Source organism: Stegodyphus dumicola, chromosome 4 (genome assembly GCF_044657685.1).
Source record: "Stegodyphus dumicola isolate Sdum_Otavi_A_Nest chromosome 4, ASM4465768v1".
NCBI classification, from domain to species: domain Eukaryota; kingdom Metazoa; phylum Arthropoda; class Arachnida; order Araneae; family Eresidae; genus Stegodyphus; species Stegodyphus dumicola.
Window position 1 is genome coordinate 163229883 of NC_140771.1, and position 13525 is coordinate 163243407.

The window sequence follows — 13525 nt, forward strand, 5'->3', positions numbered from 1 at the left end:
TCCAGGTCATAAATTATTCACGAATTTCATTCCGTGTACTCTGGTAGACAGTAACTATGCCTTGCATACAGGGGCACAAACGATATGCGCAGATGTCAGAATTTGAGAGAGGTCGTGTAGTTGGGTGCGAAGAAGCCCGTTGGTCTTATCGGCGAATAGCTGGATATTTGAGCAAGAGTGATGCCACTATTAGACGATGTTGGCAGGAATGGGTGAACCATGGCCGCACACGGCGTCAAGAACGATGCGGTAGGCCTAGAGAAACGACAGAACGTGAAGACCGAGCAATCGTCAGAGCGGCACTCACAGCCCCAGATGCATCATTATCATCGATTGTACGTGCAACTAGTGCTTCAGTGACCGCAAGGACCATTCATACACGGCTCACAGAAAGGGGGCTGAGGTCACGGCGGCACTTGTGCCGACTATCATTGACCACTGTACAAAGTCAAGCCCGTTTGCAGTGATGTCTGGCTCATTCATACTGGATGCCACTGACTGGAGTAGAATAATCTTTAGTGATGATACCCGCTTTGAACTGAGCCCCGATGACCAGCGAAGGCGAGTCTGGAGACTCGCCGGACAGCGGTGTGATACCAACCTGAGTGTCTTCCGGCAGACAGGCCGACAACCAGGAGTGATGGTCTGGGGTGCCATGTCATTACATAGTAGGACCTCTTTGGTTGTCATCCCTCGCAACTTTACAGCACAGCGGTTCGTCGACAAAGTTCTAAGGCCCGTTGTGTTGCCCTTCATGTCACGCCCCTCCTGGGCTTACATTTCAGCAAGATAATGCCCGCCCTTACACTGCACATGTTTCTCCTGCTTGCCGAACATTACCTTGGTCAGCAAGGTCGCCGGATCTTTCTCTTATTGAGCACGTTTGGAGCATTATGGGCAGGGCCCTCCAACCATGCGGATGCTGACGATCTAACGCGTCAGTTGGACAGAATTTGGCACGATATCCCTCAAGAATACATCCGCAACCTCTATCAATCGATGCCAAGCCGGCGTTACTGAGTTTTTGACATTGTAAAGCTCTATCGCTTGAACAAATATGCAATTTTTCTCAAACTGTAATCATTTGTTTTTCTGTACATGTACATCACTTCTACCAATTTTCGTCCCATTCGGATAATTCCTTGGTGCGTCCTTTTTTTTTTTTTTTTTTTTTTTGTTTAAGAGTGTAAATAAGCACATTCTCTCAATAATCTAAGCTAAACTCTGAACTAAAATTGAGAACTGATGCTCTCTTCGGTCTTAAATAGTTTCCCCCCGTCCGCTGAGAAATTTTCAGTACCTTCGATTTCTAATTGCTGGAAGGCATATATAGTTACATATAGGGATTAAACCAATACAGTTATACAGGAATCGGCGATTATAGAGATTATATTTATTATAAAATATCGCCAAATGTTTGGCGACTTTCGATGGTTTCTCGCCAAAACTATCGGCAGTTTGGTGCTATATTGCCAGTGCCATTTAGAGTAATGATAAATGGACTTGCCTGTGTAATCTTATTTTTCCGGCGATGCTTCACTATTTTGAGGCTTTTCTATTACATTAAACAAGAGATAGTACAATTTTATATATAATTTCACTAATATTATTTACATATACAAAAATTTCGTAACAATATATTTTAAACAGCATTGTATAAATATTCGTGTTACTTATTTTGAATTAGCTTCATATTCAGGCCTCGTTATTAATCATGCGTGAATGCATAGGTTTCTGTACTTGGTTATCGATCTTGATTTCTCGTGGTGATAGTAAGACTTTACCCAAGACGTTTTCGGCTTAAAAGGCCTTTTTCGGCTGAGAATAACCTGAAACGGAGCTATTTGAAGCTGTATTTACACTTAAGATCTAGTCCGCAGTCATATGCATGATAATTAAACCACATGCTCACAATTAAAATGTTTCGTAATATCCAGCGGAGATATACGTATCATACTTTTAAGTTCTCAGTTCGTGTTCTGATTGGCAAAAAAGGGGGGAAGGAATAAAGAAAAGAAATAAATTTAAAAATTACTCAGTACTTCAGAATAAAAAGAAATTTTATCCATGTTTAAAAACAATGGTTCTCAGGCCGCGAATTTCATTGAAAACTGTATGGAAAACATATATATGGAAAACATATATTTATTTTATTTATTAAGTCTCTGTACACACCTTTGGCAACAGTTCGACTCAGATGCGACAAACAATCTGTTAAGAATTTTTTGCAGGTGCATCATTTGCATCATTTTTAAAATGCATCATTTTTAAAGTCTGAATATCGAATATATTAAGTTGGACAATAAGTGGTTTCGGATTATTCTAAGGTTCTGTGATTAATTATTTTTATTAAATTTGCTTCAAATGGATTTATATATATATTTATTTTTCAAATATATAAATATTAAAATGTGGAACTGAAGATTTTAAGAGTGACTTTTCTTAATGTTTAAAGAAATCTTTTGCGGCTGTAACCATAAAAATTCGCATAAATCTCCAAAGGGTCGTAACAAAAATTCTGTTAACCGCAGTTGAACTTTATTTTTCAGATATACGAGATCCAGATCGCTTAAAAGCAAACAAAGGTGGAAATATTATTATTTTTAATTGTATATTTTAGTTTAAGTTGCAAAATCTTCGTCGGAATAAATAAATTCCTTTATTTTTATTATAATATTTGGTACTTTGATTATCTGCACCAGGGAAATCATAAATAAAAATTTGTATGATCCAAGGATACTGTTAAGCGAAAAGATGCTTAACTATAAAACATATAAATCCACGTGTACTCAAGTGTATGAGCACTTGCATGAGCTGGGTGTTGTCAAGTGTAATATTGAAAATACGCCAAAACACGGGAATTTTATTGAATGCTGAAAGCGATAATGTGAATAATCAAAATACCAAATATTTTTATGAATAATATATTGTAAATTTATCACATAAAATCTGGAATGTTTAAGCCCTTATTTCGAATTTAAACTGAGGTTGATAGGTTGAGAATCATAGTACAGGAATAAAAGCATGAACTACTGAAAGACAATGAAATGCATCCTAACTATTTATGAAAATTTACGACTATATTTAATGTTGATGTTAAATACTAAATCTTAATAACAAGACCAACACTAAGAAGCAGTTATGAAAACAAACCAAGTGACAATAAATAAATAAATAGTTACCTTAAAGAGAATTCCAAGTACAGCAATTCCGTCCTTTTCATGAACAGCCTGTTCTTTCGTCTTATATTTCGTATTGATATGAACTAAGTGCATCTGAAAGAATTTAATGCTTAGCAGTTATTAGGACTTGGTTACATAAAAACATAAGTGTTTGAATTAATTTTATTTTTAATTGTTTTAATGGTAAGAAATACATAGTACATTAGTAAAACGAAAGGAAGCGAAAGTAAAATATCAGAAGCTGTACGTGGGTTGGCAAAAGTCCCTTGGATATTTGCGTATTAGCACTGTCACCAGATTTTTCAGAATACGCCAAACTCTAGCAATCACGCGCAGAATAACTCTTGAGTTTTAATAAGCTAGTCTGTTATTTTTGTATGCGATCTTTTTCTTCGCTTCCAAGTTTCAGTGACTTTTATACATGGATAGTGAGAGTTTTTGCCTTACATTCTATTTTAAAATATGGATTTGTGGAATTTGTCTGCAGTTGAAGAAACTGCAATAAACTTTCTTCAGGAATATGAATTTTACCGCTAATTCGCTAAAGAAAACGATGCTTTGTATCTATTCTTAAAGCGATAGCCGCGACATTTTCACCAGAATAATTATAACAAAAGCCTGCAAGTAAGTAGGTTAATGTTTGGAATAAATGCCAAATTCAAACCTAAAATATGTGTACAATTTTGGAACATTAAGATGATAATCAATCAGCTCCCCCTTTTTTCCTTAAACAGGTCTCTTTAGATCATGGAGCATAAGCTAGCATAGGCTTTTATTTTGAGAGGACAAAATTTCATCGATTCTCTTTTCTTCATATAATGATTGGTTTGGTTTGGTTTATTGAGATTATGGCAAAGCACATTAGGGCTATCTGCCTAAGGGGAGGGATCCCTTCGTGGAGGACTTTCTAAGGGAAACTGGCTCGTATACACGTTACACATGGGGAAAACCACGAAAACGCCCATGCAGCCAGCCCGTTCGCAGTATTCGAACCTCGGACCGAACTACTAGTGTTCAACGACTTTACCGCTCGGCCGCTGGTGGGCCCTTCATATAATGAAAACAATAATACTTCATTTCAGGTTTTAATGAAACATTATTGTATTTCCCTCGAAGTAGTTCAAGCCTCTCACAAATTATTTATTATCACATTAGTGCATTATTATAATTAAAAATTGAATTATAAATAACTAGGGGTCTTTATAATTACGGATTCGATTCCAAGTGAACAGGCTAACTACATGCTTCATTTTCATAGTTTTGCCCGCGTGTAACGTGAATATGATCCAGTTTCCATTTGAAAATCTTCCACAACGACATCTTACCTCTTGGGCAGATGGATCTTCAAAGCTTTGTCATATCCGAATAACCTTAGCCGACCTCTATGCGATATGCAACTACTAGATTAATGAATACTCGGTTAATCCGAAAAAGCATTTATACGTCGTTAAATTAAATATATATATATATATGCTGTTAGTGCATTTTATCAAGCATTCATTTAAAAATATGTATGCTGTTAGTGGTTTAAGGGCGGTCAAGCTCCTTAAACCATGTTGCTGTTTTTGAATTGCATTGATCCGTTGTTGTTTTTGAATTTCTGAAAATAGTTCGTTGTACTCATTTTGCTCAGATTTTTTTCATGTTAGAATGCGCAAACCAGTTGTTTGAGGCAAATCCAGTTTTGCTAGTATCTGCTTGACTTTTAATCTCTTATCACTCCATATTTCTTCCTGAATATGTGCAACATTTTCTGTTGTCAGTTACTACTATGGTCGATTTTCACAAGAAAATGAATTACTGCATTTACTGCAGGATTTGCTAACAAGCCGAACGGCATCAACCGATCTATCTCGAAGCGATTTATAGTTGATCACAGCCGAGAGCAGATGATTTCAACAGTCAAACGCAGTCCAATTTATCTACAAATAAGTGACTTGAATTGAAACAAAATTATAAAGAATAAGACTCAATGATGAGCTTAACAAAATGTTTTTAAAAAGCCCGCGTTGAAATCACGCGCATTGGACTACTGCATCATTCAAAGTAAGCCCTATGTTAACAAAAGCGTAAACGGGGAATTTTGAAAGGAAACTTTCTCGGAACTGTCAGATTCAATTTTTCATAATTTTAAGAACAAGACTGAAATTATTGCTGCAAATAAAGATCTAAAACTGTCTCGAAATACTGTGGTGCTGTGGGTTGAGAAAATTAAGTGATTATATCAGAAAACACTTATACCAAAACGACATTTACAGATGTTCTTGCTTTTCCTTTTAATTAGATAAAATGACAGTGACACAGCACAATTATTTATTTTCATTCGTATGGTATTTGGAGATTATACATGTAAAAAGAGTTGATAGCTATAATTTAATTAAAAGAAAAAGCTAGAGGTGTAGATATATTCACCTGTTTTAAATGTTTCTTCTGCAATTTGAAACTTCCAAATTTTAAATTAGTTTCAGTAAGAACAGATGGCGCAAGAGGAACGGATTGGATGGATGGATTACTCAATTATGGCAAAGCACACGAGGGCTATCTGTCTAAAGGGATGGATGCCTTCGCGGAGGACTTTCTAAGGGAAACTGGCTCGTATAAACGTTACACATGGGGAAAACCACGAAAACGCCCATGTAGCCAGCCCGTTCTCCGGATTCGAACCTCGGACCGAACTACCAGTGTTCAGCTTCTTTACCGCTCGGCCGCTGGTGGGCCGCAAGAGGAACGATAAGGCGCTTAAATGAATTCCTAACTCTGAGCCAAACTGATGTTGGTTTTTCAAGTGTTTTGATCTAGCATTGCATCAAAAATAAAAAAAATACTAATAGTCAACTAAATGTAATTAAAATACTAGACAATAAAGAATTGAATACAAAAGAAATAATGAACACAGCATTCGTAATTTTTAATTCTATTCGAGGGAGTTCTCACAAATGGCGTCTTTTCTAACTGCAACTTGATGTACGATAATCAGAGTTGATATTACATACTAATGTAAGGTGGGTAAATAGAAGTAAATTTCTGCAAAGATTTTGAGATTTATTAACTGAGATAAAAAAATTTCTCGAAGAAAGAGACCAAGAAAGTGCAAATTAAAATGATGAAACTTTGCTCAGTAATTTAGGGTTCCTTACAGATTTTACATCCAAATTAAGCAATTTAAATTTGGAATGGAAAGAAAAAAGAAAATGATCAGCAGCATTAATGCAAAACAAAATTTATTGTGCTAATAGATGATCTTCAACAAAGCAGTTTGAATCAGTTTTTTCCAAATATATCTGATCACCTACATCAAAATTGTAATTATAACATTGAAAAACACGTTGCAGAAACTGAAGAGGTGATTGAAGACTCTGAGATCAGATTTCATCGTTTTGAAAAAATGAAAGTTATTGTGCAATATCTATCTTTTTCGTTTTAACAAGGATTTGAATGTAAAACATATTGCCGAAAAATTTCTAATACATTTAATAAGGAAAAAACGCATTAGAAAATGAAATTACAAATCCACAAACTGATGACCTAATCTTGAACATCACCAAATATAACGAATATGTCTATTCTTGTTTTGTATTTACATACTTGTGTTAATCGGCTTTTTCATATTTTATGTTCACGAAGGGTAAGCATCATTCCCTACTTACTGACTGCCACACTGAAAATTCATTAATTCTGTAAGAATACACATCAAATTTTGAACACTTGGGTGGAGACATGCAGATGCTGACTTCACATTAAGGATAAAATAATAAGATAAAATTTAATCTATATTTTTAGTTGCTACTTTTCAATTAATAAATACGTATTATTAATAAAATACCGTACTGGTTTAATAACCCCTCCTTAGATTAAATAGCAAAATTTTAGCAAGTAGATCGCGACACATTTTGAAGAAAAAGATTTATAATACAAATGTTAACCGCCTCTGATCTACAGATTCTTATCCCATGAGAAATTGTTTTGCCCGTTCTTTGACAGTAGAATATGAAAAAGACAAGCACCGCACGCATGATATCCAAACGTTATTGTATTTCTTTGGGATTCACGCCTTCTTTAGTCAAAAATGTAATCAGAATATGGCTCAGTTTTAAGCATTTCAGGAAAAACTAACGGATCACTTCTTTAATAAACAATCAAAAACGAACGCACTGGATTTCTCCAACAAAACTTTTAGATTTGTTCATATAGTATTACCATAAATGTATTAAATGGAATTTATTGCTAAACAATTTTTTATATTGTAAGGCCGGAAACTTTTGGATATGTTTAAGTACATTGGTAATGTTACGTTTTGCTTTAAATATGTATATGTGATATGATTTATTTGAAATAAATAATGCAACACCCACTTTTTGTTTGATTATATTTTTATAACTTTATTCTTTACATCCAATTAATTTTATTGTAATTAAATAATACAATAGTAAGATATTCTATGAGATGGAGTGAGAGGGTCATAAGTTTGGAAGACGTAGATAAGAACTCTCTATAATTACGGAGTCTTATCAAGGAGTACGCGAGAGAAATGAGGTTGGAAGCAGCTGAGTTGGAGCTTATTTGCTATGGTACTTGGTATTAAGTATCTGAAATGATCAGATTGGAGTTCTTTTCTCTTTCATTTTTTTATATTGCTTTTGTTTTGGTAAAAGTCATATTCATAAGAGATAATTTATTCCGCCGTTTGTCATATTTTGCCTTCCTATTCAATAAAGTAAAATCCCGCTTAGCCAAAATGCTATATAACCTGCTTTCCGTATAGCCAACGACTGATTTTGATAAGATTCCAAAAGAGAATTTGATACTTGGGTTATTAGCTGGCACCCACCGATATCCTGCCAAAAATATGCTGGCGTCTGTTGGCGATGAAATATATTTTCGACGTCATCAGATCGAGGATATATTTTTTTTAATATCCGGCGGGTGCTGTTTAGCAAACGGATTCCATATCGCATCAAGCAGATTTTTTACTCTCAGCAGGTTATCTCTGCTTCTCTATATATCCTGCTAAATAAGAAGGCAAATGACATCTCTCAATGCAAGAGTTAACTCTTACTGTAACATTTTGTTAGCAATTTTGCTAACATCACATTTTCATCATCCGCCTCCGTCATGTTATTGCGTTAAATATGGATCATTGTCTATCTTTTGGCAAAATATATCCCTGAAAGTAATGAATTGGTTCTGCTTCATTTCTCCGAAAATTTTGTGGACGCGGGATGCAAAAGGCTGTAAAAATTTGCACGAGATAAACAGACGTTGTCTCGAGAACTTTGCCTGTGAAAGGCTCATCAAAAATGACGCAATGCAGATACGTGGTTAGTCTAATTGGTGGTAAGTTGACACTGAAAAAAGGGAAAGAAGTAAAAATCAGCTTCATGGTGCCTTTTGCGCTGATGACAGGGTGGCACATTTGAGGTTTAGCATGCTTATCTCTTCAGCCCGTCGATGGATCTTTATTGATTGGTTTTGTATCAAATCATTCAGTTTTCTTATAAATCAGCTTATTCTAAATGCAATAAATGAGATTTCATTTTGAACACATATCGTCTTGCTTAAAGAAAACATGAATATTACAAGTTCTAGGAATTCTGTTTCTGTTCATGGGCTTGAATAAAACGAAGAATGTATACATTTTTTTGTATTTTCCAAAGAAACTAAAATGCACTTTCCTCGAGGCTGTCTTTTTAAAAAGTGCGTAAAAAAACTAATGCAAATGTTCAAAATGTGTGAGGAAAAGCATTGTCACGAGAATAACTTTTCAGGAAAAAAAAAAAAAAAAAAGGTTGGCGGTGCCGGCTAGTGTTCAAGTACCGTTAATCTTATAATAAATATGTTATATATCTGATACTTTGACATATACTTTACCTCCAAAGGAAAACGCTGGCCATCGATAGTGTGTTCCGATCCTTTTTTGCTATCGGAGCCCCAATGAAAGTGCACTTGTAGAAATCGGTACCTGCTGTCCAAGCCTCCTCCGTCGACAAATCGAGCTGCTTCATTGTATCCCGGACTAACCTGAACTGGGGAAAAAAAGAAACTTTTTTTAAAACAATCATTTTGGAAGAAGATACCGTAAACGCTACATCCGCATAATAGTTGCGCGTATATTATTCTTTCCCATCTTCCCCCCCCAAAAAAAAAATCACATGAGATTAGGTTTCTGAAGGAAATGAATAATTTTTTTGAAAGAAATTATATCACAATATCATATTCTTTCTCCTCTTCATTTTGGCGCAAATTCTATATTTAATATCAAAATTAAATGCTTAGAGCTCGACAAAAATAAATTTCTATTTAGTTAATGCAGTTATTGCTATGATAAATATTTTTACTTGAAATAGTCTTTTCCCATACAGTTTTATTTAGCCTGATTTTCTCTGTTTGTTTGTATGGACCAAATTTGAAAATCAATATTTGACCTATTTCTGCAGAGTTTTTTCTTGAAATTTTGCACACATGCGCATTTTAGATGATAATACCATATTTCATCACTCGTAGTAGTAGACTTTCCATCGAAACTGTACACTAGCAGGCGACCAAAACAATATAGGTATCTATGAAAATATCTAGAAGATAGAAATCAAATTGCATTGAGCAACAACCCAGTTTTCCAGTCCCATATTTTTACATCCGTACTGCTGGCGTCCCAGAAAACGCCAGCAGTACGGATACCACTGGAAACGATTTAGTGAGTAAAGTTGAGAGTTTGTTCCTGTTTCATGTCCAACGTGAAGGTGTAGATTAAAATACAAACCAAACTTTCATTTAAGACTATCAACATCGCGTCTATTAATTTCCTTACACGAACCTTGTTTTCCCAACCGTTGGTCACAGACATGTATTTCTAGTTACAAAATGCCTTGAATGACACAGATATTCATTTTAATTAAAAACAAAATCAGTTTTGTAAAAGTTACGAAATCTAACCTTTTTATAAAGTTTCCCGGTGTTTTTGGTTATATTTTGAAAATATTTTATACTCATAATAAAAACAAAACATTTGACTTCCGTAGGATAAAAATTGATCGAGATTTTGTTTTAAAATTTGGAACTTTTAGAGATTTTTCAGGTGGAAAACCAAATTTATCATTTTCCTGAAGGGATCAATTAAAAGAGAAATTAAGATATTCCGGGTTAATTCTTTAAAAATTTATTCAGTGATGTTGCATTGTGATTTACTATTGTGTAATATTCTTTAACTTATAATTTTGTTACGTATGTTAATCCGAAAGCGTTTTCGCATAAGTAATTTGTAAGTTTCCAAATGCTAAAAATACGTTAGTGATATTTACTTGCAGTTTTATCACTTTAGGATCATAATTTAAAGTCATTTAAAAATTCATTGAACTAGAAATAATTTTCATTTTTAATTTATGGATATATTTTCAATTTATGCCAGTAGTCCAAACCTGCCGCCGTTTTCTAGAACACGAATTCTGAAAGAATCTTGGAATAAGACCTTTTGAAAAATTTACATTGATCAAAACGTCTGATGACCATTTGCATATCTATATTTGTGACTTAAAGCTCTTATCATCAGATACTTTTTCATGAATAGATATTTTATTTTCAGTTGTATATAAATTTAGATATTCTTCAGTTTGTGTACGATCTCTGGATTTTGAGAAAATGATCTCAAATTTTTAAATAAAATATTATTGTCAAATTTCGCCGTACTACAGTCAGATTTCTTGTGTTTTATTTTTTATAATTAGCATAAAATTTTACTAAATATAAGTACAGATTAAAAAGTTATATTTTGTAACTGTAAAAAAAATCTAGTTTTAATTTGTCATCTACTGCTTTGATCAATGAGGATTTTTACATAAAAACGCGTTTTTCTCCAAATGTGATTTTTTTATACTCAATGTACCTTTTCTCAGGAACACACACAAGTATCTAAACTTTTTATGGCTTTATTAGGTTCCCTAATATTTACTGAAATGAGCTTTTTGTAATAAACTTAGAAAAAAAAATTTAATTTTTTTGTGTGAGAAAAGTGCTAAATTTTACTATGCCTAACAAAATATTCTGTAATTTACTCTAAAATTCAAAATGCTTCAAAAGTTCATTTCAGTATAATCAGATAGGTATACTTTAATTACAGAAAAAAAATTCAAGCTTGTATCTACAGCAGATTTTGAGAAAAGGTACATCGAAAATGGCCAATTTAACATTGTCGGTATAGGGGTTTCTGATACCCCTTAAAACTACCCACAGTTGCAGATGATTTTGGCTGCTGTATAGAAATAGTCGGCTTAGAGAAGTGATGTGCATTTTATATACTTCTATATGTTCTGAGAAATATCGGTCATTTTTAAAGATGGCTGCTGCGGAGTGCTTACTCTGTATATTGTAAGTTATTTGGTACAGTAAAATAAATAAATAAATCTGAAAGCTTTCACATTTTACATTACGCCCAAAGAGACTTTGTTAACGTTTTGTGTATTACCTTTATTTATTAAATATCATGTTCTTCGCACTTAAACCATAAAATTCAGTTCAACAGCAATATCATAAAATAATTTTAAAATGAGCATATCCTTTAGAATTTCTGACTCGCAGTCTCGCGCGCTAGAGATACAAAATGTTTTTTTTTTTTTTTTTTTTTTTTTTTTTTTTTTTGTACAGTTTTGCCATTGCTCGGTTTGAAATCATTGAGTTCGTTAAACTAAAATTCTTAACAGTTTTACAAAATATGATATATATAATAAAAGAAATTCCAAATTTGGGCTTCCAGATGCCCATGTTCGGTTGGAAACGAACGTTATTCAAAGTTTGATGGATCTAGGTACCGTTGTTTTATCACAATGCGAGAAACATACATATATTTATGAAAATTCTTCATTATTTAATTTCTTTAAATATAATACAGGACGATAATATTTAGTGGTAACAATTTGAAAAGTGAACCGACATTTATAGTGAACGAACTCAAAATGCCAAAACGAAATTAATAGTCCTTCTGGACAAATTGCCCCTTCGGACTAAAAATAAAATATAATTCTTTTTAGCAATAACATCATTCTTGGTTATATGAAACTAAAATTCAAATTTCACCGTTATTGATACTGGTCTGTTGACGAGTGTAGGTACATTTTGACCGATGGCCTACGCAAGTATAATGAACTGTTCTGAATGTCTTGGTTTAAAGATTAGTTCACTACCTTAAAGATCACGTAACATAAATAAATGTTTTTCTTTATTCAATTAAATTTTTAATCTGATCATTTTCTAAGAAAAGGGTTAATAATAAACATTTTACATATAACTAAACGATATGTACAGTGCGAAAATAAAAGGGGTACGGTTTTATATCTCCCGTTCTACTGGGCCAATCGACGAAATCCAAATTGCGTTTTCCATGTCTCGAAAGCGCAACTTAGGATATATATTAGATTTATATATAGCATCATTCTAACATATGTATTTTGACACAAAATCAGACGTTGTCTGAAATAATAGGTCATTTTTTTCCATATTTCGATTCTACGACTCATATTATGGCTAAATATTAAATTTTGTAAAATTTACGGACAAATTAAAAAATTTATCTCGGCGTTTTTTTTTTTTTTTTTTTTTCGCCAAGAATAATTTACTTGGCGAACTTCGTAATTTAAAGCAACGTATTTTCCTTTTCCTTTTTACTTCCTTGTACGAATTTCGAATGCAATTTAACGATGTTTTTGCGTGATATCTATACGTAAGGACAGAATAAAAGACTTTTTTCCTCCAAAAAAATTATAAAACTGCTTTAAAAATGAATTCTGAAGAGAATTTTTCGTGGCGTCCGTACGAACGTATGTAAGTACGTACGTACGTATCTCGCATAACTCAAAAACGAGTAGCCTTAGAACGTTGAAATTTTGTATATAGGACTACTATAACATGGAGATGTGCACCTCGTATTTTGGTTGCAATCGGCCGCACCAAACGTATATAAATATATTTATATATATATCCACTCTGTTACCCGGCTCAGGGATCTCAGTTTCTTTACTCTTATATGTTTGTAAATTGTACATTTTTTTGCTTTAAAAATGATTGAATTATGTTGTTTTTATCTTCCCGTTAAAGTTTTTATGCCTTTAGTAAATCTGTATGCAGTATTTTTAAAATTATAAACAATTTTAAAGTTGTTTAAGTGCCGCTAAGCCTAATAATTTTTTTTGATGGCGGACATTGCTTGTTTACATTTGAAACAGCAGAATAGTGGATTTTTTGCCAATTTAGAAAACTTAGCTTCGCAACAACAAAGATAACGCCTTCATTTATTATTTAAATGATGCTTAATCCTTTCTGGAATTTTTTAGAGGAAATAAGTGTAATATTTACTTCGT

General features: G+C 33.4%; 1 protein-coding gene across 1 annotated transcript in view; it reads right to left on the minus strand.

Moving 5' to 3' along the window:
• LOC118183297 (carbonic anhydrase 7-like) overlaps nucleotides 1-13525 on the minus strand; it is a 58215-nt gene that overhangs the window by 11777 nt on the left and 32913 nt on the right. The window contains exons 4-5 of the mRNA XM_035352783.2: nucleotides 9051-9205; nucleotides 3183-3275 (exon numbers count right to left, since the gene is read on the minus strand). Coding sequence (XP_035208674.1) covers nucleotides 3183-3275; nucleotides 9051-9205 — 248 coding nt within the window. The remainder of the gene's footprint in view (nucleotides 1-3182; nucleotides 3276-9050; nucleotides 9206-13525) is intronic.